Below are 23,540 nucleotides of genomic sequence, written 5' to 3'. Positions count from 1 at the left end.
GAAGAACTTGTAGGTTAATGATTTAAATTACTGAACAAGAAACTGTCCCCTTCAATAACAGAAGAACTTGTAGGTTAATGGTTCAAATTACTGAACAAGAAACTGTCCCCTTCATTAACAGAAGAACTTGTAGGTAAATGGTTCAAATTACTGAACAAGAAACTGTCCTCTTCATTAACATAAGAACTTGTAGGTTAATGGTTCAAATTACTAAACAAGAAATTGTCCCCTTCATTAACACAAGAACTTGTAGGTTAATGGTTCAAATTACTGAACAAGAAATTGTCCCCTTCATTAACAGAAGAACTTGTAGGTTAATGGTTCAAATTACTGAACAAGAAACTGTTCCCTTCATTAACAGAAGAACTTGTAGGTTAATGGTTCAAATTACTGAACAAGAAACTGTCCCCTTCATTAACAGAAGAACTTGTAGGTTAATGGTTCAAATTACTGAACAAGAAACTGTCCCTTTCATTAACAGAAGAACTTGTAGGTTAATGGTTCAAATTACTGAACAAGAAACTGTCCCCTTCATTAACAGAAGAACTTGTAGGTTAATGGTTCAAATTACTGAACAAGAAACTGTCCCCTTCACTAACAGAAGAACTTGTAGGTTAATGGTTCAAATTACTGAACAAGAAACTGTCCCCTTCATTAACAGAAGAACCTGTAGGTTAATGGCTAAATGTTTTGAAAGAGTAATACTCTTGCTTTGTCTGGTTATCTACTTTCTTTCTATCGATCTATCTATCTGCTTGACTTTTTAATTATCTATCCAAATTATCTTTCTACCTATCCGCTTATCTATCTCACTGTATGTTTTTCTAACTATCTGTCTTTCTATTACTATTTACGTCAGCAATGATAAATATAATACATATTTAGTTGTTTTTATTAGAAAATTAAAGAGACAATAAACAGAACTATAAAAATAAAATGTAGTAGGGGAATAAAAGCTATCATTCACCTTCAAATGAAAGTGGTCACATTTTTTATAAGCAAAGAGACACGTGGCCTTAGAAACTGACGAACACAGACACATGGCCTTAGAAACTGACGAACACAGAAATACGTGAGCGCAAAAGACTGGTACACAAACGAGTCCAAAGACATACTCAGTTTTTTCGTCGATATAGATTAAACTTTAAAGTTCATTTTTTACATGAAATTATGTTTTTTTCTGTGAGTTTTATTATTTTAAAAATACTTCTACGGATGGGATGAAGAACCTCATGAAAGAACGAGCCAACAGCCATGTTTTATACGCACGTGAACACCTGATGCAAAAGTGAACATTAGAAAAAGAATTAACATAACGTTACGAGTCTAATAACGAAATTAATAATTGACACGTAAAAATAAACCTTAACCTATCTCGTGGTATAAATGAGAAATATTTCGTGTAATTCAGGATCGAATCACGTGACTAAAACAAATGTTACACAGAAGGAGAGATGTTATCAGGCCAGTAGTTATACAGACACAACCAGCTGTCCTTGTCTGGTTCCTATATACAGACAAAACCAGCTGTCCTTGTCTGGTTCCTATATACAGACACAACCAGCTGCCCTTGCTGTTTCCGATATACAGACACAACCAGCTGTCCTTGTCTGTTTCCTGTATACAGACACAACCAGCTGTCCTTGTCTGTTTCCTATATACAGACACAACCAGCTGTCTTTGTCTGTTTCCTATATACAAACACAACCAGCTGTCCTTGTCTGTTTCCTATATACAGACACAACCAGGTCTCCTCGTCTGTTTCCTATATACAGACACAACCAGCTGTCTTTGTCTGTTTCCTATATACAGACACAACCAGCTGTCCTTGTCTGTTTCCTATATACAGACACAACCAGGTCTCCTCGTCTGTTTCCTATATACAGACACAACCAGCTGTCTTTGTTTGTTTCCTATATACAGACACAACCAGGGATCCTCGTCTGTTTCCTATATACAGAGACAACCAGCTGTCCTCGTCTGTTTCCTATATACAGACACAACCAGCTGTCCTTGATTCTTTCTTCTATTTCTCACCAGTAACATTGTTAACCATGAGTTCTTCGTACCCTGAATCACATCTGTCTTCTAATACACATTTTTTATTCTTCAAATGTTTGAAAGCGTTGTACATATTGGAAACACTTATTTACTTATACCTCACGTGCTAATTATCATGTGGCAACACTATTGTTTATCTTACTAATGAGTATATTTTTTATTGGTCTTTTATATACGATCTAATATATTCCTATGTAATTCATTGTTTGTTTCATAAAGAAAAGTCCCATTGCAGTATTTGTTAAGACCACTGTGAGGACTCGAATCCCAACTGATATATTTTGATAAACCTGTCGCTGTTCTTCATGTTATTTAGAAATATTTCATAAACAATGGACAACACTTATGGTTTATTATCGGAAAATAGAACATACGGGTTTTGAAGGTTTAGAGACATCACTTAGACAGATATATGAATAGAAATATTCAACGCTGCCTACTTGGACATACCTAAACATTAAACGTTATCTGCACGGACAAGCTTCACAAGAGCTGTCTATACAAGATCGGGATCAGACTTTAAAAACGGTTGTAGAATATCAAACAGTCTATGGTTTTCACAAACAGTAACGGAATATTGTTTGATTAAATCAGGGGGGTGTCTTAAGGTAAATAGTAATTATTCAACCATAGCGATGTGTGAGTTCTGTGTCGTACTATTTTTAAATTAATTAAGAAACCTTTACATTTCTTTACTCTAGAGCATTTTAGTCCTTAAACGACAATGAGAAACCTTTGGTAGACAAGATTTGTACAGATGGTAAAACAATATAATACTTAACTTTAGCTCTGACAGAAAGTGTCAAGAGGGAAATATAAGCACAAATACATACTGTGATGATGAAGTCCCACACACGGTACAAATCAGGACCACACAGAGTACCAAGTACACTTACACCTATCAAATCAGGACCACACAGAGTACCAAATACACTTACACCTAACAAATCAGGACCACACAGAGTACCAAGTACACTTACACCTAACAAATCAGGACCACACAGAGTACCAAGTACACTTACACCTATCAAATCAGGACCACACAGAGTACCAAATACACTTACACTTAACAAATCAGGACTACACAGAGTACCAAGTACACTTACACCTAACAAATCAGGACCACACAGAGTACCAAGTACACTTACACCTAACAAATCACACAGAGTACCAAGTACACTTACACCTAACAGGAATCAGGACCACACAGAGTACCAAGTACACTTACACCTAACAGGATCAGGACCACACAGAGGACCACACAGAGTACCAAGTACACTTACACCTAACAAATCAGGACCACACAGAGTGCCAAGTACACTTACACCTAACAAATCAGGACCACACAGAGTACCAAGTACACTTACACCTTAAAAATCAGGACCACACAGAGTACCAAGTACACTTACACCTAACAAATCAGGACCACACAGAGTACAAAGTACACTTACACCTAACAAATCAGGACCACTCAGAGTACCAAGTACACTTACACCTATCAAATCAGGACCACACAGAGTACCAAGTACACTTGCACCTAACAAATCAGGACCACACAGAGTACCAAATACACTTACACCTAACAAATCAGGACCACACAGAGTACCAAGTACACTTACACCTTAGAAATCAGGACCACACAGAGTACCAAGTACACTTACACCTAACAAATCAGGACCACACAGAGTACCAAGTACACTTACACCTAACAAATCAGGACCACACAGAGTACCAAGAACTTACATTTAACAACCAGCCCAAGTAAATCAATTTAGCTTACACTTACAACCAGGAGTTAGGCCCACACACAGAATATAAGCTAACACTTAAAGTATAGAGGTCGGGCTCTCACATCGTCTGCAATATTACAATAAACAGCTGATAAACAAGCACATGTGTAGTATGTAAATATAACTTACAACTGGTGGACATGCGTACACATTGTAGGTGAACATACACTTACCGTGTACTCGTTCTTTGATAAAAGTTACTTTTAGCAACATTACAAACTTGTCAACATTGTCACTTAACTTAAGACAGGTTGTAGTACAAAACTAAAGTACTAAAGTACTTCTTTGTCTCTTTTTAATTGAACTTCAAAGCAGTCACTGAGATATAGTTCTGTCCACCAATACAACCTAAGCATCTCAGTGCTAAAGATAGAACACCAACGAGACTCAGCGGAAAGACTTTCACTGTAAAACAGTCAACGGTACCAACAAGTTCGTGTTTCACTGTTATTAGATCATTGATTATTGTTACAGTCAGTTTTGATGAACGTAGTAACCACTGCACGCCTAAAACGGTTGTTTACGATTGAAAAATAGTGAAGTTGAATTATCTTCTTCTTATGAGTTTAAAACAGGCTGAGTTTAATTGGTTTATTTGCACTTTACTAAATTATCTTACTGTTACAAACCGAATTCCCCTACGAACTAAGAGTTGTTAGTTTGGTTTGTGTTATAAAACATGCGCACCTAGATTTGTTTGTCGGGGTAATCAAGCACAAACTTGCACAATGGGCTATCTGCGCTCTGTCCACCAGGGGTATCGAAACCCAGTTTCAAGCAGTGAGAATCTGCAGACAAACCGTTATGCCACTGGGAGCATGCGCCTGGGATTGGAAGCAGTAATCACGCACACTTATTCTAAGTTGAAACCACATACACACATACATATCCCAAATGGTTATTCTGCTAATGTTTTCTCAAAAACATTCTTCACTCACGTTTTAAAATTTAAATTAAAACAACACATTATATACAGTTCGTTGGTTTCTAGTATTTTAGTTTCTCATTTTATTAGAATATTGGTGGCAAGATAAAGTTTTTCTTTAATATTTTAAAGGTACTGACTTTTTAAATGTTCACCAACTGAAATAAAACGCTCAATATATTTTCGTAGCAATCAACTTCTATATTAAAGAAGGACTTTTAACTTTATAATAATCAAACACACACACAGACATATATACACCATGCGTCATTGTTTGGTATCTATTGGAATACTGAATATTTGTTTATTTGTTTTTCTTTAATACAAAATCATTATTTTTGGCATTTCTTTCTTTAATACGGAACATTTTAATTTTTTTATAATATTGTTCTCATTGTTTAATACCATTCTATATTGTTTTTTGTTTTTTACTTTATTAGTCATTATTGTTGTGTGGTGGGCCTTACAAAAAAACAATAGAAAGTGACAGACATGAGCGTCTTTGGGCACCAAACTTAAAGTTGAACAAAAATTAGTTTAAGAAAATTTAATTTCAATTTGTATGTTTAAATGTACAGTAATAATACAGACGGTTGACCTGAATAAGAGATTATAACACAAATAGTAGTGTAATATTGTAGTGGAGAAACACTAACTGACCTAGGTTCGTTTGAAGAGAAAACACTAAAAACGTCTTCAAGATTAAACTTTCACTTGGACAGAAACAAGGTTTTTTGCGTCTCAAACATAAAATATCTTTTATTCAGCGTCTAAAGCTAATTTTATCATCTTTTTGGCTATCTCAAGTTTCGAAGATTACATTATCCTCTGAAAACCAATGCTACAAAATATGTCGTTCTATTCTTACAAACATTTGTTTTATTGGTCAAGTTTATAACTTTGGAGCATTAAACCACCGTTACCAAAGCGGGGTAAACTCATGTTATTTCATTTGCATTTTCTAAAAATATATTATCGCATAAAACAAGGTTTAAGATGGTGACTTAAAAAGGTCAAAAACGTTGTTCTATGCTTTGTTGTTAAAAGTGTTAATACCCATACCAGCTGTTCTGAGATATATTTTTACTTCAAGTGGGTTTCTCGTCATTACGGAAGATAAGGTTTTCTTCTAGTGTTGAATGTATAATAAGGAATATTAAATAGGTTAATATTACTTAATAATGTAAGGCTATTTCACCAAGAACACAAGGCAAAATTTGAAATATTTTGTTAATTACATATTACGGGATGACACACTTATTGTGTTAAGTTGCACTTCCAAGTTAAATAAATGTTTATGTAAATTATGTCATGTACTTTCCACCAACCAAGACATGCGCACTTTCCATCTGCAAAAAATAATGGAAGAAGAGCGAAACACAATCTATTATAGAGATTTCCTGCCCTTAACTTTTGTAATAAAAATGAATATATTTGAATAGAATAAACAGTTTAAAGAAAGATCTTAAATTTGTGAACATATTTTTCCAGTCGCCTCCTAACAGACTAGTAACTTAGCGCACAGCTTTACGTCAGTAATTAGCAGGAAGTCAGCAACCGTACGGCGCTAAACATTTAGTGGTGAACAAACCACAGATAAAGCAGTTATGCAGCTTTGTGCTTAATAACAAACAAACAACTAAATGTTTAAGCCTGAAGAAGGTGGTCAAACACCTAACGTCCCATCAACTGCGACAACAGTTTCAAAAGTTATTTTAGTTCAGACCTTCATACACTATTTATGCATTAACACTACATAAACAAAATAAACATAATACATTAAAACAGGTATAGTAAATGAATTATGATCAACTGTTTGCGCAAAGTTCCAAGAAAACACTCTAAGCCACTGCTAAAAGAAAGATTGCTAGCCAACATCACCCACTGTCAAAGGAAAAGTGGCTAAGCCAACACCACTTATTGCCAAAGGAAATATACTAGTAATTACTATGGATGTTGAGTTTTATTTTACTTACATCTTGGCAGTGGGTAATTTTATACTCTCAATCTTGGATTTTCCATAACACATAAGCCCAGCCAATCAAAACGAACTTGGTACAAGAAGTAAAGCAACATAACTAATCAAAACCAATTTCACACATGGATTCCAGCAGTTATAACAAACCAAAACTAACTTCACAAAAGTAATACAACAAATATAACTAATGAAAGCACGTAAAGTATAACAAACACAACCAATGAAAACCAGTTTCACACAAGCACTTTAATAGTTTTAAACTGAAGTTTTAAAACAATGGCAAAAAAATGGATACCTACTCCCAATTTGATTATTATGTTGCGAAACTTAACATGATATTATAAAGCATCAATCAGTAATGTATAAACGGCCCGGCGTGGCCAAGCGTGTTAAGCCGAGCGACTCGTAATCTGAGGGTCGCGGGTTCGCATCCCCGTCGCGCCAAACATGCTCGCCCTTTCAGCCATGGGCGCGTTATAATGTTACAGTCAATCCTACTATTCGTTGGTAAAATAGTAGCCCAAGAATTGGCGGTGGGTGGTGATGACTAGCTGCCTTTCTTATAGTCTTACACTGCTAAATTAGGGACGGCTAGCACAGATAGCCCTCGAGTAGCTTTGTGCGAAATTCAAAAGACAAAAACAGTAATGTATAAACAAGTGAAACTCAGTAGCAAGAAATGTCACTATTGATATTTTGTTTCAAGCTCTTGCCATATCTAAGTGATTATAAATTAGTTTTCCTCATATTTCTGCTGGAACTTATAACCTCAACATTTGTCATTTGTGGTTAATATTACACGCTAATGTTTTCAGGTGTAAGAACGTTGTATTTTACATGAACGCGGGTATCTTATTTTGTATTAAAAAAAAGTTTTAAGACTTTAAACTTTTATAGGATTTTAATGATTATTTGTATATTTATTTTAATGGTACTTACTTCACCAAACAGATGTTTTGGTAACAACAATTATTTGATTGGGCTAGTTTCATTTTGAGAAAAACTGCGCAGTTTGGTTGCGCACTAAGACAGATCTACAAAACGGTCAATAATTCGTTACACCACTCCATTAGAGTATGACAACGAAAAAGTCAATGTGGATAAAAACATTACCAGATAAACGTACACTCCACACATATTACCTGCACACATTAAATGAACTTCCACTTGTGTATATCTTAATTACCATCAATCTTTAATTCAATCATTAGGAAAATTTGGACCTATTAAGCACATTTCTTTCTGCGATATGTCAGTACAACTAGGGTAAGATGAAAACCCTTTCTGCGATATGACAGTACAACTAGGGTAAGATGAAAACCATTTCTGCGATATGACAGTACAACTAGGGTAAGATGAAAACCCTTTATGCGATATGACAGTACAACTAGGGTAAGATGAAAACCTATTATTATTATTCTATCATAAATAAATTGTGCTCAAAGAAATATGTTAAATTTCTAGTTTCTTTTGTCAAATGTTTTTAATTAAGAATTTAATTAATTAATGGAACAAGAATTTACCATTATGCTGCATTGTCTTATTTAACGACTTTAAACTGAAGAGTTTTAATCTATCGCTTCACTTCATACTATATTGTCATCTCTAAACGCATAATTAAAACGTTTCGACCTTACTTATTAAATCTTTGGATTTGTAATTTGGAATATGACACCAAAAGCTGTGGTCGTTAATAAGGAATATTTAAAATGTTACTGTCTGGAGTAGAAAAAGTGTAAAGATATAGTAGGGACCTATTCTCACTAGCAAATCCACTCGATCCATCATGTAACTACAACTGTATAGTAAGTAATCCACTCGATCCATCATGTAACTACAACTGTATAGTAAGTAATCCACTCGATCCATTATTTAACTACAACTGTATAGTGAGTAATCCACTCTATCCATCATGTAAATACAACTGTATATTGAGTAATCCACTCCATCCATTATGTAACTACAACTGTATTGTAAGTATGTATTTTCTGGTATATGTTTATCTTCCAACTTTATCAACAAGTAATAACATACTCTTCGAGCGATCAAAGTTACTTTGTTATATAGACAGAGATTAGATACGACATTTATTGTAATAACAATCTGAAACTGATATGTCCCAAAGCGCCATTTTGTATTCCTCAGTTTATAAATACACATACGAAATTAAACATATTTCTGCATTATTAGTTAAAGGAACCCAGTTTTGTTTGTTGTGTTGTTTTATAAATGTATGCTGTGATAAAACTGTCGCTAGTTGTCTATAAATATAATTGAAACGTACACTAAGCTGGTATTTTATTATACACACACACACGAGAACACCTTAAATTTAACTGGTAACTTGACATATATTTTTTGAGTAAAATTAAATAATTACATCCAAATGAAGCTCCTGAGGAATGATTGCGTTAAAAACAGCAAGTCCAAACCTCTAATTAATTATATTATAACCATAATGATATTCAAGACATAAACGAAAACACATTAGCGTGAAACGAAATACGCTGCATGTCTTTCAGAAAAGATCTTGAGGTACAAGCAAAAACGAGGGATTATAAAATGTATCCAAGGTTTGAGGTGGCTGCGAAAGTAGGACCCACGTTGCGGTGAGGATACATCATGTATCAGTTTCTACCTCCAATTCGCTAGTCTCACATAAGAATATTATAAATTAGGAGATCGAGATGTGGGTGCTCAAGTCCACGACGTCCCACATCTATATCACCCTTCACTGTCTGCAGAGAGTTGTGGGAAGGTGACAGCTCTCCCAAGTTAAAATAAGAAAAAGTTAAACATAAAAAGATAAAAAATAAATAAATAAAACATGAAGATAAGTTACTACCATTTGGGGGTAAGTAAGATAAAAGTTACTTCTTGATGTAAGCTTTTCTGTACCCAACATTGTAGAGTAACAAATTAACACGACATCAATAAAGTGACAGTTGCAAAGCGGCTTGTCTGCGGACTTACAATGCTAAAAACTAGGTTTTGATACCCGTGATGGGCAGTGCACAGAGAGCCCATTGTGCAGCTGTGTGCTAAATAAAAAGCAGCAACAAACAACAACAGTAATGTGATAATTAATTACGACTGTCGTGCTTTTATATACGGCTTAAGGTGTACATCGGCATAAAGAAGTGACAAAATCTTAGATGACCTTATTTTTAACTAAACATAATTTTAGAAGAATTTCTCCTACTTTACATTATTTAATAATTTTTTATATTTACTACAGAATAACTTAAAAATTTTATCAAACATTTCTTTATTAAATCCATTAACTATTAAATTTTGTGTCAGAATAGCAACATTATTAATAAAATATTGTAATTTATTACAAATTTTACAATATCTGAATAACTGAAGTTATAATGTTTATAATAAATGGGTTGGTACATTACTATGCAAGGAGGTAAAACAATATCTGAATAACTGAAGTTATAATGTTTATAGTTGATGGGTTGGAACATCACTATGTAAGGAGGGTAAACAATATCTAAATAACTGTGAAGTTATAATATTTATAATAGATGGGTTGGAACATTACTATGTAAGGAGGGTAAACAATATCTGAATAACTGTGAAGTTATAATATTTATAATAGATGGGTATGGAACATTACTATTTAAAGAGGGTAAACAATATCTGAATAACTGTGAAGTTAAATGTTTATAGTTAATGGGTTGGAACATTACTATTGATATTCTAAATCTAAATAATGCATATCTGTATTAGAAATTGAAGTATTTTCAGTTTCTAATTGTTTTGGATAAATAGTGTCAATAACATTATATATTTCAGAATTATTTATGCTAATTAAATCATCAATATTTCTGTAAGTTAAGGTAAAATATCTGGATTTGCATAGTTTTCAGTAAATATATTTTTATAGTAATATAAATGTTAATTTGCTACACAAGATAAATTGTTAGCTTCCTTTGAAATTCCGATAACTTGTTTAAAAATCCGTTTATTGAAAATATAAATTTATTATAAATGTAGAAATTTAATCTTTTATGTTTTTGGAACTACATTTTATTTTTTTATTTCTATAAAAGGATAACAATATTGTTCTATTCATGAATTTAATACAAAGATAAAATATTTTAATGGTATTGTGGTATATAATGTTGTAAAATCAAATGCTTGAACATTGTTTACTTTCTCACACTTTCTCAGACATTCTACAATAGGTTGGTTATTTATTATTGTCCAAAACGTGTTTTTATTTTTAATACTTATATGTTCTATTTTATCAAGTAAAATATTAAGTAATTTATTTAATATTATAGCCAGTTGTTTGATCATTGTTTTTATTGAATTGGAAATAAATCTAAATTTAATTAGGGATTTATGTAATTTTGGAATAGTATATAGAAACTGCAAATATACGTAAGAATTATGTTTAGAATAAAGTTATGGTAAGTTTAACGAAATTATAAGTTACTGTATCTTTGGATGGAGTGACAAATTTAATTTCTTTTATTATAATTAATGCACAGTTTTGTTTACAAATTATAATACGTTACAGTTAGCTTTATCAGTAGGAACTATAAACATATTATAATATGTTACAGTTAGCTTTATCAGTAGGAATTATAAACATATTATAATATGTTACAGTTAGCTTTATCAGTAGGAACTATAAACATATTTTTTACTGTTATTTAATCATATTTTTAGCTGATTAAATGATAAACATGTATGGTAATTTTTTAAATTCATGTGGATAATTTTATTTTTATTTTTAAGTGTATATAATTTTCATCCTAAAAACCACCTAGGTGGATAAACCGTAATATAATTAAGTTTTAAAATATATTCATCAGTATTTTATTCAAAATATTTTAGAATATTATTTTTATAACATTTTGTTGCTATTATGTCTTTAGTTCATTTTTTGTTTATTTCACGCGATATTTTGTCTTTTATAATATCTAAATAACCAGTAATAACATGTTCATGAAAGGTATCAACAAATAAACTATACTCACATTCACAAAGTAAATTGTTAACATCATCTACATTTAGATTAGCTAAAAAACTTTTATAATTATATATTAATGGACCAATTTGAAAACTTCATATTTATAACAAACAGTAGGTCTTAAGTTTTTACAAGGAAAAATATTATTGTTTATAGATTGATGAATAATTTTAGAAATCTGTAAATCATTGAATATTTTATGTCTAAAATTAATTACAAAATATGAAGGTTTTACTTTCTGTTTCTATTTTTCAAAACTAGTAACATTATTAATTTTTAATCAAGTGTTTTTCATGATCATTTCGAAAGTTATTTATTTATTACATTAATTAATACTTTTATTTTGGGAAGATTAAGTTCATAAATGTTTTTAAACAATAACTTACGTACATTAATGTTAGTAGAAAAACTATTGTCTAAATAACTACACAATTCTGAAAAATTAACTTATTTTTTTTTATTATTTCCTTAACCTCTAGTTTTTATTTTTATCAATAAAGTTATCTATAACAAAAAATTAGAAATACAATAATCATTGCTCAAACTCAAAGCAGTAGAACTATTGAAATCTTGGTTTAATCCTTAAGGATATAATGTACTTAGTTTTAAAATGTGAAAGTTTTCTATTTGAAGTCTATTGGTATCTTCATTAACTATTTCTAATATTGTTATCTTAACCAATGTAAAAGGATGAATCCTGAAATGTCTCAATTATATAGAATTCATTAAACTATTTTTAACTTGAGATCTATGTAAATTTACACGTACATGTAATGGGTTTGAAGTTTGACTCACGTATTCCATATTACATTTAGTACGCGGTAATAAATAATTTATATTTCTTTATTTTACAAAATGAATTAGTATAAGTAATAAGATGAAAAGTTATTTAAAGCAGGACATGTGAGACATGAGATTTCCTTGAGTTTAAACTGTTACATTGATATATATATACATACATATGAAAACACCTTGAGTTTAATTGTCTCGTTAATCAGTGACTAATTAGTTCAAAATTAAGTTTTAACAATAATTTTATATAAAATCAACATTACGAACAAAATAAAAACCAATTTTACTGATATTTCGTCCAGTACGGCAGTGGTTGGACACACGTGACTCCGTGAGAACATGTTGCAAATTAAAAAGGGAAAATAATATATAACTTTGGACACACAATTGTAACTGTATTTGTAGGGATTTTTAATAATATCACTAGCACATTCTACGTGTCTAAGACTACAGGATATTTTATATTAATTTGTTTTCTTTCCACGGTGACCAAAACGAAATATCTATAAAAATGTAACATTTCATACCAGCTGTAAGATAAATCAATATGGCGTTGTTGTTGTTTTATTAAAGTCGTTATTTACGAGAGTATGTAGAAATAATAAAATATTTAGTTGTTAAAAACATTTAAGTCTTAATGGTGTTAAAATTTCGTTTCTTAACATTCTGGAAATGTTAATAATATATGGATTTGTAACGCAGAAGTATAAGAAAATTACTTGTTGACTATGTTAACAAAATAACACGTAAACAAATAAGTTTAGAAGTTTCAACTGTTATAATAGCCTGATGCATCACTACAAAACACAAGGTAAACATACGCACACAAAAGTAGTCTTTTCTACGTGAGTATATTTAAATAAACCTTGTTCAAGTTTAAAGTAACTTTATATCTGGATCACTTGACAACAAAAACTGTAAAATATCTTCTTTCATTAAGAGCAAACGTTGTTGTGACCCAGCAAGTAATTTTATGGAAACTATCTTAGAGCTGTAGATCAAATCTAAATCTTATAAATGGCGTAAGAAAATACAAATCAGGGTCTATGTTAAGTCTAAGCTTCTCTTCTGGATTCTAATCAAATGCTTTAGTCTAAGGGCTGTCAGTGTGCTACGTATATTAAACAAGGCTGCGTGCAAATCTTAATAGGAGAAATAAGTTTGGCACAACCACTATCTTCTGAGGTCGATCACACTACTGGCATGATGGACGGTCGGTGAGACTGGTTGACCAGCCGGCAGGCATAATCCGTCAGTGCCTGAAAGATGGACGATAACACATAAAAGTTTAGTTGTTTTCAAGTTAGAATGATTTAAATTCCTTCTTTGAAATAATTTACTTTGTAGATTTAATATACGGGTTTATGAATCTTCTAAATCCCCTGAAATTATTAGTTAATATCCAACAGGTGATGTAATGTAAGCTTTATGACTTTTATTGATTCGTTATATCTTATCGATTTACTTAAAGTTATGGGTGCAAGTATACTGTAGTAATAAAACAATTAAGAACTTAATTAACGACCCCTATCACCCAATAAGTTTATTTGTGTTTATTTGGACACTTTCTTCCCCCTGGTTTTAAATGCAACATCCTCCTCAGCACATGAATTTGTCACTGGTAATACGTTCCTAGCTGTTGATCAAAATGACTGATGTCTTACACTGTGAAGTCGTCTCAAGTGGAACATATTTAAATCTTACGACTATATTGTTGTAATTTACTTGTTATTTACCTCATAAACAAAGGAATAATGCTGTATTGTTTGAACAACGCCCCCTCTATCTTGTCTCAGTCTGTACACACACCGAAGGAGGTCTACAGTTCGAGTCTCTTCAAATTCCCTCATGCACATGTCCAACGCTAATACAATCCCGGTTCTACTGGTACCGGCACTATGAGTGTTAAAAATATCTTTTAATTTCTCCAACCAGTAAACAGTGGTCTTAGTTACCAATAATATTTGTTATTCTATTAATTAGAGTTAAATACTTAAATTTAAGAACTGTGATATTAATTATATGATAGAGTTGTGTCAGTATCTTTTAACCCGAGAGAACAATACTGAAAAAAACCCTAATATAATTTATTTAGTTAGCAATAAATGCCAAGTAATGAAATAAAACATGATACATTTCCGATGAATGTTTGGGTGGTTGATTTTGTCAATCATAAAATGACTACATAATGTGTTGTCTCTGCTTTGACTACTGCTGGTGTCGAAATCCTATTTGTAGCGTTATAAGTCAAGCCACCAAGGGGCATTTCTAATTGCGCTATTTCTGGTCAAACCATTATTAAAATAGATAAAATAATTAATCGCATTATAGTTTGTATAAGAAATATTTTACATGTAATTTAACAGAAGTTCATCTTAGATACGTCATGACGACATATCTTCTGAAACTCATCGTGTTATTATGACTTAGTAAACACTTGATAGAATTTGTAACAGTCATGTTACCTAATAACAAATTTTAAACATCTTGTATTTAAAAATGTTCTCAACTATTGATGTTCCTGATTTTTAAAAGTTAATTAAACACAAACTATCTTCCTATCTTCTTATCATATTATAAATTATATCAAAGTCTCACCGGGATCATTACATTATCACAAAACTATACCATTTCAAACTTCTGAGAATACATTAAAAGTAAAATTTGCAACTACAATTGCTTCATAGACTTAGTTCATTATTCAACAGCTTCGAACGGAAAACGTTTGCATTCGGATACCAAAATAAAGAAACGACTTAACAGCCTTATTCGTAGCTATGAAAATTAAACTGACATTTCTCTACTTGACAAAACAGCAGAAGAAACAAAACAGCAGAAGAAGTTAATTATCAGACCTATTGGTTATCAGGGTTCGAATCCTGCTACAGAAATTCAATGTTCAATCAGCTGTTTGAAATATTTGCTCCTCACCTACAATGGAAAATAACAGGTCCGGTGCTCAGGTTCATATAACGCCGAGCTTCAAGTATAAATTTCAGGAGTTTGTTTACATCATCCGGAACGCCATGAGCTGGCCAAGTTGTGTAATAAAGGTGAGTTATTTCTCGAAATAAGTTTTTCTACATGAATGAGAGGATTAAACACTAACTTGTGAGTAAGTTTTATGGCTTAAAAGTTTAATACATTCTTCACAAAATGTTACTTTTATTTAAGTTTTAGCATTTTTTAAAACTAACTGAATCGGAAATAAAAAGAGTTGAGTTTGATACTTGGAAAACTACAAGAGCTCAGTCATAACACTTATAATACATAATACATGCTATGTCATAACACGTATTTTCCTTTTAAACTTTAAACAGTCAGTTGTGTTACCTATGAATACGTGCAATGGAGTTGTTTTCCGTATACTGTTTATTGCATAATAGCGCCATCTAACGACTACAAGGAACTATAAGAACAATTCTAATAAATCCATTTTGTAATATAACTTACTTAATTTAGCCCTTAAAGAATGCTCACCGTCAAACGTCTATATATCACAAATAATTGTATCGTTGTGTGATAAAATGGTGGACTTGCATCCACGTTGTACAATATGTATCATTATGTAAGAAAATGGTGGACTTACTTCCAAGTTATACAGGCGAAGAGTTGAGATCGTATAGTTTTCTTGAATATCTTTTTTTTGCAAAGAGACCTGGAAGTCACCAAACACACGATGACAGTCAACTATATTTTCCGAGAAATACGGAGCACACCGAGGCTATAGAAAAGCACATAAATGGTATCGTTCTCAGAATAACAAGTTTAATAAACAGGTTATCAAATGTTGAAACCGTTTAACGTTAGCATAACAAAGTTTTAAGAAAATGAAGAAGATCTCTTTTCAGCTGACATTACAACTGAGGTTTTAAGGTTTTTGGTTCGGTTTCTTTTCTGAAACTAAATTATTTTGACCTCTAACAAGCATTCACATTTAGAGTAGAAATGCGACCATCCCGGGTCAGGAATGTTAAACAACCCATTAAATTCAATGGAATATAAATAATAAATATCAAATCATAATTAAAGTAATTATTTCCACAAAAGAGCCACGTGGGAAATCACCTGTTTTAATCAATCGCGTCATCATACAATAGTGTGTGTTTTGTCAATCAGTCAGTAGACACTAATATGATGTTACACCAGGGACGCTTAGCGTTGCATTTTATATTGTTGTGATGTCAGTAAAAAGTGCGCATGATATGAATCACGAGAAGCACAATACATTCTTCAGTTTACAATACGGTATGACATATGAACTCCAACAGCAAGAACTAAAATAATTGTTACTCTACATTTAGTATGATTTACTTTTGAAACAGAACACTTTAGGGGACTCTACGGAAGTTATAATTAAACACTCAGTGTTTATCTAATGAACATGGAAACTGCGGTAACACTCGTTTGGTAAAAACATAATATTGACAAACATGTAGTGTTCATATCTTTCTGGAAGTCTAAAGTTTCATTTAAATCTCACGAGCTGGAGTCCCCCTGGAACAACGGAACGTTTTCAGGTTTACAACGTTAAAATCGGGGGATCGATTCCCCTCCGTGGTCACAGCAGATAACCCGATGTGGCTTTGCTGACAGATTGTTTGTTTGGTTTGATGTTTTATGGTACAAAGCAACTAGGTTATCTGCACCAAACATGTGGTAAAAAGTTAAAGTTAAAGTAAAACTAGTAAAATTCATAAAAGGAAATTAAGGTGAAACAAAGATAAATTTTTGAATTAAAAACATAAATAACATTAAATACAATTTTTACATCTAGTCTGCAGCAGAGAGAGAAAAACTACAGTAATACAAGTTGTAAAGGACTTTCTGTAGCATAATTGTTATTATCATAACTCTCCAGGATGACTAATGGGTAAGTTCAAATATACATCAGTGTTAGTCACCTGAAGTTGGTCTTTCCAGTCCTGGTTCCAAGTTATTTGACGTTACGGCCGTTTTCTAATTTCAAATCAAACTAGATGTACTTTAATCTTAAAAGGGAATCACATTAAAAAGGTCTAATTTATAAATTTAAAACTTAAATAGCATTAAAAAGATTTATGGCCTTTAAAAAACTAAAAACATTACCAAGGTGGACAGTGTCACGATCACCTATAACACTGTCTAACATTACAGATAAACCTTGGGACACAACATGTTTAAAATGGTGCCGTCGTAACTACGGCAAGATAGTAAAATGTGGCTTGTACCTAAGTGTTACACACACAACACACTGGTTCATCAGTTTCAGATAAAAGAAAACGATAAGTTAAAAAACCGTGACCAATGTGTAGTCCAGTTAAAACAACTTCCTTTTTCCGATCCTTATGGTAGCTAGTTGGCCAAACTCCAATAAATGGTTTTATTTCGAAACATTTTTTGTCACGTTGTTCTCTCCAAGTTAACTGCCAGCTGGCACGGAGCCGAGCCTTGAATACAGGACTGTAGGCCATGTATGGAAAAGGCACAGTGGTGATAGTGCCAGAGCAGATTGATTTAGCTGCCATGTCTGCAAGCTCGTTCCCGCAAATACCAACGTGGCCTGGTATCCAGAAAAACTGGATAGAAGTAGATGTTAAAGAGAAATGGGCCAGTCGGTTTTGAATATCAGTGAGAACAAGGTGTGAGCCAACGTGTAGTGATTCCAGGGCCAGTATAGAACTAAGCGAGTCAGTATAAATAGTGCAACTTGAGTACTGTTTAGCTTCTATGTGATCCAGGACAAGAGAAATGGCGTGCAGTTCAGCAGTAAACATCTATCTCCTGTTTGGATTCTGCAGGATTCTGCGCGCAACCACCGAACCACAACAAACCATGGCAGAGCCCACACAGTCACCTGATTTTGAACCATCTGTATAAATAGGAATGGAAGGATGGTTTGAAAGATGTTCATCAAATAGCAGACAGTATTTCCAGTCAGGAGTGTCTACTTTCCTCAGATGACTTAAAGATAGGTGACAACTGGGGACTGTAAGAAGCCATGGTGGGATGGGCTGACCAGTGGATACAGCAATGCTATCCAAGAATAGATCCAATTCATCCAATTGCACCTGGATACGAAAGCCAAAAGGAGCAATGGAAGATCGTCTGTTCTGAAAAAGTATGGCCCATTGAGGAATTAAAACATATCCCCAGGTGGGATGCTTTGGTAAGGAACGAAGTTTCGAAGCATATGGTAAAGGTAGTTGCAGATGGTGAAGGTGCAAAGTAGGTTCATGAGATTCTTCGTATAAGCTCTGAACTGGGGAAGTGCAGAAAGCTCCAGTGCAGAGTCGAAGTCTTTGATAATGAATGGGATCCAGAATCTTTAAGGTCGAGATTCTGACAGAATCATAGATCAGTGATCCATGGCCTAGTTTCATTCTAATAAGAGCACGATATATCTTTAGCATGGAACATCGATCATCTCTCCCAGTGGTGGAAGAGAGGACACGGAGGATGTTCAGTGCTCTTGTATATTTGATCCGTAGCTGCTTGATATGTGGTATAAAGGTCAACTTACAGTCAAAGATAAGCCCCAAGAACTTTGTTTCAGGCACCACACGCAGCACAACTTCACCGATACGGAGTTCAGGATGAGGGTGAATACCCCGTTGGCGGCAAAAGTACATGCAAACAGTTTTAGGGAGAGAGAAGTTAAAGCCGTTTGCTGTGCACTTCAGTAAACGATTAAAGGCAGTCTGTAGCTGCCGCTCAATATACCTCATATTCGACGACTGACATGAGATGAAAAAGTTGTCGACATAGAGCCCGTTTGCAACAGTGAGAGGGAGTTGTTCAGTGATGGCATTAATCTTCATAGTGAAAAGTGTGACACTCAGAACACAGCTCTGAGAGACTCCAAGTTCCTGTAGAAAAGAACGGGAAAGTGTCGAACCCACACGAACTTGGAATCTCCTGTCCATTAAAAAACTTTTAATAAAAATTGGCAAATGGCCACGTAACCCATATATATGGAAGTCTCGCAAAATGCCATACCTCCATGTTGTGTCATAAGCCTTCTCAATGTCAAAGAATATTGATACAAGATGTTGTCGTTTGAGAAAAGCTTCTCTGATTGACGTTTCAAGTCGAATCAGGCGGTCCATGGTGGAGCGCTGTCGTCGGAACCCACACTGGGTGGACAAGAGGAGGTTGTTTGATTCGAGGAACCAAACAAGATGAGCATTAACCATCCTCTCTTACATCTACTTACAGTGACAGCTCGTCAAATTAATTGGACGGTAGCTTTAAGGAATCTTGGGATCCTACCCATGCTTAAAGAAAGGCAGGACAATAGTCTGGTACCATGCATCAGGAAAAACATTCTCCTGTCAGATCCGGTTAAAAACAATCAGTAGAATAGCAAGAGAAACAGGAGATAGATGGCGCAGCATCCCGTAGTGTACATCATTAGGTCCAACTAATGTACTACCAGAGTGATGAAGGGCAGTTTGAGTTCTACCAATGTAAAGGGGCGATAATAGTCATAGAGACAATCAGCTTAAGAGGAAAGAGGTGATTGCTCTGCCTGAATCTTGATGGCTAAGAAGGTGGAGGAAAAAGCAGAAGTGCTAGATAACCGGCAAAAGCTTTCACTTAGAGTATCGGCGATGCTTCGGGTATCAGCTATTTCCTGGCCATCAGAGAGCAAGGTCGAGAGAGGTATAGAATTGTATTGCCCGCTGACCTTTCGAATCTTGTTTTATTTGACTTTGGAACTGGTGGTAAAAGATATGCTGGTTGTGAATTTAATCCAAGATTTCTTCTGGCTTTGACGTCTTACCCACCGAGCATATGCACGGGCCTGCTGGAAATCGATGCAGTTAGAGAGTGTGGGATACCTACAAAAAGTATCCCAGCCCCGTTTTTGAACCTTCCGTGCCATGTGATAGACAGGATTCCACCACGGACAAGGAGATCGTGGGAAACGTGTCAAGGTTTTAGGAATACATTGAGAAGCTGCCTGTATAATACAGTCAGTCTCTGCTGCCACACAGTAGGCTGTTAGCTGTTGATGGCTTACAGACGATAGCAGGATCAAGTTCTGCGAGAGCAGTGAAAGAGAGCCAATTGGCTTAGTCCAACCTCCTCATGGGCACGAGGATCGGGTGGCATCGACTGCAGCCAATCTCTCTCAAACTTATAGGAAAATGATCACTGCTTCGTGGGTTATTGTTAACCCTCCATGAAAAATGGGAGAATAGTGAAGGGGAGCAAACCGAGAGATCAATAGCAGTAAAGGACTGACTAGGTGCATGAAAATAAGTAGAAGAACCAGTATTGAAAAGAGAAAGGTTGTGATCAGAGAGCATACGCTCTACGGAGCAACCCCTCCTATCAATATTAGCACTTCCCAAGAGGGGGGATAGTGTCCAGTAGAGTTCCCCAGGATGAAAAAGGGAGATGGCAACTGTTCAACGAGAGCATCAAGGTCTGATTGATCATATGTCTCTCCAGGTGACAGGTAGAGAGAACAAACAGTGATGGTATGACCAAAGGAAACATCGATGGCTAAGGTCTCCAAGGGTGTGTCAAGTGGCAAAGACAAGGTGGACACATGCTGATCAACCAACAGTTTCACCCGTCCATGCACTTATCCATCACACAGCCTGTCATTTCTGGATAAAGAAAACCACTGAAAGGTGACTGTATCAGAAGATTCCAGAAATGTTTCCTGTAAGAAAAGACACACAGGATGGTAGGAAGCAATCAATGTTTTGATGTCATCCAGATTAGAACGTAAACCTCGACAGTTCCATTGTATCAAGGTGACCATTTTTTCTTCTGTGTAGTCGAATTGGGTGGAGAACCCTTCTGTTTACGACCATGTATTTTTTCTTTACTGTCTTTATTCGAGGGAGGTCTATTGGCCTCCATAGATTCTGCTCTCGGTCGATTAAGCAAGTCTTTACAATTGGAAAAGAATTTCAGTGACTGAGAACGTGAACAAATGATCGTTTTGCATCTTGGGGTGGGAGAAGAAGATGTATCTGAGGAAATGCCTGTACCTGGAACCAAAGGACGTGAATCTTGGGACTTGTTGGAATGTATGTAGGGGACAGAGATGGTGTTGAAGTTCATTCATCAACTGTTTTAACAATGGAGGTAAAAAGACTTTTCATTTGGTTTGAGAACGATTATTTTGAAGGCAAAGAGAGATCCGTCTACTCTCCCACTGTAGTAGTGGAACAAAGTGCAGCAGCATACGTCCGAGATGAAGTGGTGGACAATAACTTTCAAGCCGCAGGATAAGTAATGTTTTGAATCGTCTTTAAACGCTGCACCTCTTTTCCTTCTAAACACTTTTGGTAAGAACGAAAGTAGGACGAGAAAGAGCCATTGCAATTAACGAAATGAGGGTCCGTTTCTCACTCACAGGCATCATGGTCCTTGATACTGCAACGAGCATGCGTCAAAAAACCACAACACGACGTCTTCGAGTGACCGAACCGCTGACACTGGAAACATCTGAGAGGGCTTGAATTTATAGCCGTACTTTGAAATTAAGATAACCTGACTTGATGTTGGGAGGTGGACGTGGTAATGTGAATATTAAAATGAGGACATTGGTCAGATTCATAATTCCATCTTTTTGAGTGGAGATACGCCTCACTGCAGAAACGTTTTGGGTGGAGAAACCAGCGAGGATCTCTGACTTAGAGATGTTCTTCAAATTTTTCTCAACAACAGCTTTTCGTGACGAATTCAAAGTAGCATGGGGTGATATACCTTAATAGGTATATCCCCAATTGCCTTTGAATATAAAAGGAGTTCACTGTGTGTAGATGTGGATGTTTCCACCAATATGTCACCAGAGCGAAGCTTTATGATGACTTTTGAGAGCCAGCAAGTCCCTCTAGTCCCTTCTAAATAAAAAGAGGAGACATTCGCTCTAAAGATTTGTCTGAAAGAGAATTTAATATAAGAAAATGAGGTACAGGTGTTGAAGATTGCTCTTCAAAATCTTCAAGACGGGGTCGTTTACCTATAGACTGTTTTTCACTATTTTATCTAAGTTTTTATTTGGAGGATCCATAATAAAAAAGAATGTTTTGATGCCCTCTGACCCTACTCACCATGGAGCCTTACGAGGGGACGCATTACAATGCTAAACAAGGGCACTGCAGCAAAGCCAGAGTTTTGTGAGCATTATACTAAAGCACCAGCATTAGATACAATGTCCACAACTCCTGTTGAGAACATCCAGCACTAGTACTTGGTTGACCAAGTGGACCAGCCGATTGACCTTAGGGAAACCACACCAAGGCTGCCCGTCTACATGAATTGAAGGCCAAAGTGGTGTGTTAAGGTTCGACTCCTCATCTACCAAGAACCTCTCCTCCCCTTCACAGGTCACCACGCACGGCAAACAAGTAGGAGAATGTTTAGATCCAAGAGGAGGTAAACTGAACGAACAGAACCTTCTTCAGGAGGTCCCCTCAACATGTACAGGAATCCACACCAAGGGCTGCTAAAAGAAACCTCACATACACACACAGACACCCTTATGAGCTGGAAAATCATAACAAAAGTTAGTTGAATGGATGTCATGCTATAGAAATACAGCTTTTCGAAAGCCATTTGCCTTATTCGTTGGTAAAAAAGTAGCCCAAGAACACTAGTTTGTAAGTTTTTAGCTAAGTTGTTTTTATCAAACACTGTCCTCCTGATGTGACAACACGGAAACGACGGCATTATTTAAATATTAAGAATACATTACACACACACACGCAAACTGCCCTGTAGAATACATTACATGTTTCACACACACACACACAAACTGTTCTGTAGAATACATTACATGTTTCACACACACACACAAACTGTTCTGTAGAATACATTACATGTTTCACACACACACAAACTCTTCTGTATAATACATTACATGTTTCACACACAAACACACAAACTGTCCTGTAGAATACATTACATGTTTCACACACAAACACACAAACTGTCCTGTAGAATACATTACATGTTTCACACACACACAAACTGTTCTGTAGAATACATTACATGTCT

At 34.7% G+C, this 23,540-nt stretch overlaps 1 protein-coding gene across 2 annotated transcripts in view; it reads right to left on the bottom strand.

Moving 5' to 3' along the window:
* Window positions 1–12,186: 12,186 nt before the first annotated feature.
* Window positions 12,187–23,540, bottom strand: part of LOC143238077 (uncharacterized) — a 37,584-nt gene continuing 26,230 nt past the window's right edge. For both annotated transcript variants that reach the window (XM_076478016.1, XM_076478021.1), the window contains exons 11-14: window positions 16,126–16,260; window positions 15,468–15,616; window positions 14,273–14,432; window positions 12,187–13,795 (exon numbers count right to left, since the gene is read on the bottom strand). In XM_076478016.1, the coding sequence (XP_076334131.1) occupies window positions 13,727–13,795; window positions 14,273–14,432; window positions 15,468–15,616; window positions 16,126–16,260 (513 nt within the window). In that variant the 3' untranslated portion in view covers window positions 12,187–13,726. The remainder of the gene's footprint in view (window positions 13,796–14,272; window positions 14,433–15,467; window positions 15,617–16,125; window positions 16,261–23,540) is intronic.

Source organism: Tachypleus tridentatus, chromosome 2 (genome assembly GCF_004210375.1).
Source record: "Tachypleus tridentatus isolate NWPU-2018 chromosome 2, ASM421037v1, whole genome shotgun sequence".
In the NCBI taxonomy this organism is placed as follows: Eukaryota; Metazoa; Arthropoda; class Merostomata; order Xiphosura; family Limulidae; genus Tachypleus; species Tachypleus tridentatus.
This window is presented reverse-complemented; position numbering and strand designations above follow the sequence as displayed.